The 6,113-nt window shown below is 43.3% G+C and overlaps 1 protein-coding gene across 1 annotated transcript; it reads right to left on the bottom strand.

Annotated features, from left to right (window-relative positions):
* Positions 1-521: 521 nt before the first annotated feature.
* Positions 522-986, bottom strand: LOC143593841 (uncharacterized). Its single transcript, XM_077073333.1, has 2 exons — positions 747-986; positions 522-692 (listed from the first exon to the last, which is right to left on the bottom strand). The coding sequence occupies exons 1-2, from the start codon at positions 984-986 to the stop codon at positions 522-524; spliced, it is 411 nt and encodes a 136-aa protein (XP_076929448.1).
* Positions 987-6,113: the final 5,127 nt, after the last annotated feature.

Genomic DNA, 6,113 nt, shown 5'->3' with positions numbered 1-6,113 from the left:
TGTTTTCGTTTAACTTGTTTGGTATCGAACTAAGGCCATATTACTAATATTTTAGCTTATATTAAACGTAATCACTTATAGATGGAACCCCAGGATATCCGGACCATAACCAGACCCTTTTGGTTATTCGTTTGTTCGTTACGCAATAAGCGGTTAGACGCTAATTCGAGTTTGTAAGTACTAAGGTGTACTCGATTTTGCCACGGATGTCACATAAACTTCAAAGTCATCAGACCAACCAACCCTAAACAATATATAATATGAATAATAGCAGCAAATAGATATATAAAAAGTATACGGCTGCTGCTGCTCTATTCCCACACTTGAATTTTGCATTCTACTTCATGGGGATACTCTTCTAGCTCAAATCCTACAAAACTTAAAAACACAAAAACAAAGAAAAACTACAAAAGACTACGTTAGTGACTCAAGGAAAAATAAAAAATAAAAAATAAATAAAAATAGGAAAGAATGTACAAACTCTACACTTGAGTTTTCACTCAAGAACCTCGTGTGACAATTCAGTGCGACGGATCGAGAGGAGTTTCCTCCATCTCGATTGATTCTTCCGGTCCTCCAAGATAGTGCCTTAAACGATGACCGTTCACCTTCCAAAATGTTCCATTATTCGGATTCTCCAACTCCACCACTCCATACGGAAAAACATCTTTCACCAAGTACGGTCCCGTCCACTACGATCTCAACTTTCCTGCGAACAATTTCAAACGAGAGTTAAATAATAATACCTTATCACCTTTCTTGAACTCTTTGCCGCCTTTCAAACGTCGATCGTGTAGAGCTTTCGTCTTTTCTTTGATGTTCAACGATTGAGAATATGCTGCATCCCGAAGCTCTTCCAACTCATGAATCTGAAAGTACTTTTTCCTCGCGGCCTCGGTAAGATCGATATTAACCGTCTTCAATGCCCAATAAGCACGATGCTCCAATTCAACCGGAAGATGACAAGACTTACCGTAAACAAGCATGAATGGTGTAGTACGCAACGGAGTCTTGTACGCGGTTCGAAATGCCCACAATGCATCGTCTAACTTCTCTAACCAATATTTCTGAATCGCCCCAACCGTCGTCTACAAAATCCTCTTCACCCCTCAATTTGCATTCTCGACTTGACCATTCGTTTAAGGGTGATAGGCAGTAGAGGTATGATGAGTCACCGCATAACGAGTTAATGCTTCTTCAGGAACCTCACAACAACTCGTGCATCATTTGTGGCCAACGCTTGGGCTTCCACCCACTTTGACACATAATCAATAGCCACCAAAATATACTTATTTCCGTTCGACGTGGGAAACGATCCCATGAAGTTGATGCCCCACACATCAAAGATTTCAAGAATTTGTATGGGGTTTTGAGGCATCTTATTCTTGGAATAAATATTACCTGTTCTTTGGCATGCATCACAAAGTTTCACAAACTCTTCAGCATCTTTAACAACCGTCAGCCAATAGAACCCACTATCAAACACCTTCTGTGCGGTAGCATGCGCACCTTGATGACCTCCAGTCAACCCTTCATGAACATGCTTTAGAATATCCCAACCTTCCTCTTTCGTCAATCATCACACATCTTCTCAGAATCCGATCACCACCAATATTTAACAAAAATGGGTCATCCCACACATACCTATTCACATCCCGGAAAAACTTCCTCTTTTGTTGCGTAGTCATACCCTCCAACACAAAACCATTAGCCAAATAATTAGCAAAACCAGTGAACTATGGCATACCTTGCTTCTCAGCCACAACAAAATCGATCGACTCGTGAGGGAATGTATCTCCAATCTCCTCCTCACGCAACTCTTTTCTCTTCGGGCCCTCTAAACGGGATAGATGATCGGCCGCTACGTTTTCCGAACCCCTCTTATATTTGATCTCGATGTCAAACTCGGAAACTAGAAGAATCCACCGTATAAGACGAGGCTTCGCGTCTTTCTTAAGAAAGAGGAAATGCAAGGCCGCATGATCGGTAAAGACGGTGGTCTTCGAAAGTACGAGATACGAGCGGAACTTGTCAAATGCAAACACAACAGCTAAAAGTTCCTTCTCGGTGGTGGTGTAGTTTTCTTGAGCATCGTTCAACGTCTTGTTAGCATAATAGATGGGGTGAAAATGTTTATCTCGCCTTTGCCCTAAAACCGCTTCAACTGCATAATCACTAGCATCACACATGAGCTCAAATGGCAAGATCCAATCGGGAGAACAAAGAATGGGAGAACTTACAAGCTTCTCTTTCAAAAATGTGAATGCCTTCACACACTCATCATCAAAAACGGTAGGCACATCTTTCTCGAGGAGCCGGGTCATCGGACGGGTAATTTTGGAAAAGTCTTTGATAAACCGTCAATAGAATCCCGTATGACCCAAGAAACTCCTAATCACCTTCACATTCTTCGGCGGAGGAATTCTACTTATAGTATCCATCTTTGCCCGATCCACCTCAATACTATCTCTCGAGATCTTATGTCTCAACACGATCCCTTCCGTCACCATAAAATGGCATTTTTCTCAATTCAACATCAACTTTGTTTCAATACACCTCTTCAACATCTTCTCAAGATTAGTCAAACAATGATCGAAAAAATTACCGTAAACCGAAAAATCGTCCATAAACACCTCCATGGACGTCTCTATCATATCCTGAAAGATGGCAACCATACAGTGCTGAAAGGTGGCCGGAGAGTTACATAGTCCAAACGGCATGCGACGGTACGCAAGCGTGCCATATGGACATGCAAAAGTCGTCTTCTCTTGGTCTACTGGTGCAATGGGAATTTGATAAAATATCCCTAAAAACCGTCAAGAAAACAATAAAACTGCTGACCTGCTAAATGCTCCAACATCTTATCAATAAACGGCAACGGGAAATGGTCCTTCCGGGTGGCATCATTCAACCTCCGATAGTCAATACACACTCGCCAACCGGTAACCATACTCGAAAGGATAAGCTCATTCTTCTCATTCATCACAACAGTCGTACCTCCCTTCTTCGGAACAACTTCGGTCGGGCTCACCCATGGAGAATCGAAAATCGGGTAAATCATCCCGACATCCATCAACTTCAATACCTCCTTCTTCACCACCTCTTGCATATTTGGATTAAGACGCCTTTGCGGTTGCACCACCGGTTTGTACTCATCTTCTATTAGAATTTGGTGTATGCAATAAACGGGGCTAATACCTTGAATATCGGAAATTCTCCATGCAATCGCCCCTTTGTGTAACTTCAACACGTCTATCAACTTCGACTTCTCTTCTTCCGTCAATTTTGGAGGACACAATAACGGGCAAGTTCAAGCCCTCATCGAGATACGCATACTCCAAGTGCGACGGGAGAACTTTCAACTCCAATGGGCGGGGTTCTCCACAGAACCCGCCTTACTTGTACAACTGATCTCATTCACCTCTATAATCTCGGACAAACCCGAAATCTCAAGCAACTCAACACAAACCGAATCGTTCTTACATGACTCATCCTCAACCAAATCGTCACAGTCGACCAAACCATTACTTCCCACGAGATCCGCACCACAAATATAGTCAAAACAGCTATCTACACCTACAATAAAAGAGTTAATAAAATAAGCCGAGTGGCATGAACCACTGAAATCATCTCGATCACTTGGATGCCTCATCGACCTCGCAACTTCGTAAGTAACATTCTCATCACCAACCCTAAGCGTGATATTCCTATCATACACATCGATAAGCGCCTTTTCGGTTCGTAAAAACGGACGACCTAGAATAATGGGGACCCTCTCGTCGACCTCCATGTAGAGCATCACAAAATCCATCGGGAACACAAACTTATCAACCTTCACTAGCAAATTCTCGATAATACCTTGCGGATACTTAACTGAACGACAGGCCAATGACAACGACATGCGAATCGGTGTAAGCTCGCCCAACTCCAACTTCTCATACAAAGAATATGGCATCAAATTAATACTCGTCCCTAAATCCGCCAATGCATGGCTCATTGCGTCACTACCAAACAAACAAGGAATCGTAAATACTCCCGAATCTGACAACTTCTCGGGCATGCGGTTCAACACTACCGCCGAAAAATCTCCTATAAGGGGAATTGATGACACCTCCCCCAACCTTTCCTTTCTCTTCAACAGGTTTTTCAAAAACTTTGCCTATTTCAGCATGTGTTGGAGGGCTTCAATGAACGGAAGATTAATCTTTAACTGTCGGAACATGTAGAGAAAGTTCCCGTACTCCCGCGTGTATATTTGATGTTTTACGGGAGCGGGATACGGGACACGAGAGTGGTCAATTACAGGTAATGGTCGGATTTCCACCAGCTTCTTCTCCACTAGCGGTGCAACTGGTGCGATGTTCTGCACTTTGCCCGACACTTCCATCTCGATCTCTTCATCTATCACCTCCTCATCTTCAACTTCAACCTCATCATTTCTTACGTCGGGACCCAAAACCCTGCCGCTACGAGTAGTAATCGCCTTTAGTTGAGCGACCGGATTTTGATGAGTAGAACCTGAAAACTGTCCCGAGGTCTCTCATCCAATTGTCGAGCAATATCGCCAATGGACCTTTGCATGTCGAGTAGAGCCGATTGTTGATTCTTAAAAAGCAGGTTATGATCGGCAAGAGTCTTTTGAGTAACTTGATCTCTAGTAAGGATTTGCTGCATCATCTCGTACAACTTCTTACTCAGATCTGGCCCATTATTCAAACTTTGACCATTAGAACCTCCATTGTCATACTGACCTTGATTTCGGTTATAAGGAGCTTGGAAACCATGTGGCCACCGGCTGGGTGCCAATTCGAGTTACCTTTCCTTTGATTCTGGTTCTGATTCTTGTAGTTGTTCCAGTTCCGATTGTTGTTGTTGTAAGCATTAGGGAACCTATTTTGACCAGCCATAAAATCAACATCTTGATTGTTCATCAACGGACACTCCAGCGTACCATGACCACCCCTACACATCTCACACTTATCCACCTTAGCCTTTAACTCTTTTATCTATCGGGTAAGATTCTCCAAAACAGCACCCATACTAGTATCCAGATTAACCTGGTGTACACCTAGAGCAGATGAGGATGTACTGGTGACGGGATTGGAATTTCTGCCTCGTGGCTTCTTTGCGTACTCCGATTGCGCGAAACTTTCAAACATCTCGTTACAGTCGGTCACATTCTTTCTGTCCATTAAATTTCCCCAGCAGCTGTGTCGAACCTAGTTTGAGCCTCATAGGTAAGCTCATTGTAAAACTTCTCAACAAGGGCCCAAGGTGTGAGCCCATGTTGTGAACAACGGGAAAGCAGATTCTGAAAGCTCTCCCAAGCTTGGTAATATGGCTCATCCGGCTCCATGTGAAAGGAGTGGATCTGGTCACGAAGGCGAGAAGCCTTAGCAAGTGGAAAGTACTTCTTGATGAATGCATTACGAAGCGCCTCCCAAATAGTGAATGCTCCAGCAGGTTGCGAATCGAGCCAAGTGGCAGCATGACCCGAAACTGAAAACGGGAACAAGTGAAGGAAGATCGCATCCTCATTAGCACCTTGTAAATTGAATGTTTTGAACACACGAGTAAGACGGTTGATGTGTGCCGGTGCATCTTCATCATTACGGCCATGGAACTGGTGTTGTTGGGTGATGTGGGCCATGACGTAGGATGGGATTTGCCATGAGTTAGGGTTGTCAATATCGGGAGCGATAATGGGTGAGTGATCTCAATGGAACCCTTCGAAAGCTTGTTGGTACATGGTGCGGTTATTCTGGGCCATTCGGTTAATTGGGATGGTTCTGGAAATCGGTTGTGGTGAATTTGTGGGTGATGATTTTGGTGAAGTATCTACGGTGATCGGTTGCTTTTCTGACGATGAAGAACTTACCTCGGACTTCAACGGAGTAGGTCCAAAGCAATCCAACGGCGGTCCGTGCGAACGACGATGTGGCATGTACCTGAAAACACACAAAACAAAATTGGTAGACTCCAATAAAAGACTTGAAAATAAAAAACTAAAAATAATAAAATAACTAACGCTTAAAATTCGACACCTACGACTCAAAGCAATAAATAAGGCAAATAGCACGTATATAGCAAGCAAGTCTAATAAAATCGAATAA

This window comes from Bidens hawaiensis, unplaced genomic scaffold (assembly GCF_021521415.1).
Source record: "Bidens hawaiensis isolate Kalapana, Puna unplaced genomic scaffold, B.hawaiensis_p1.1 tig00001692_1, whole genome shotgun sequence".
Classification (NCBI taxonomy): Eukaryota; Viridiplantae; Streptophyta; class Magnoliopsida; order Asterales; family Asteraceae; genus Bidens; species Bidens hawaiensis.
This window is presented reverse-complemented; position numbering and strand designations above follow the sequence as displayed.

Excerpts from the sequence above, each read along its gene's own strand:
- LOC143593841 (XM_077073333.1), bottom strand. The coding sequence starts at position 986 with ATGCTTGTTTACGGTAAGTCTTGTCATCTTCCGGTTGAATTGGAGCAT. Across the intron at positions 693-746 it reads AGTTCAAGAAAGGTGATAAG|TGGACGGGACCGTACTTGGT; the intron begins GTATTATTATTT and ends TTGAGATCGTAG.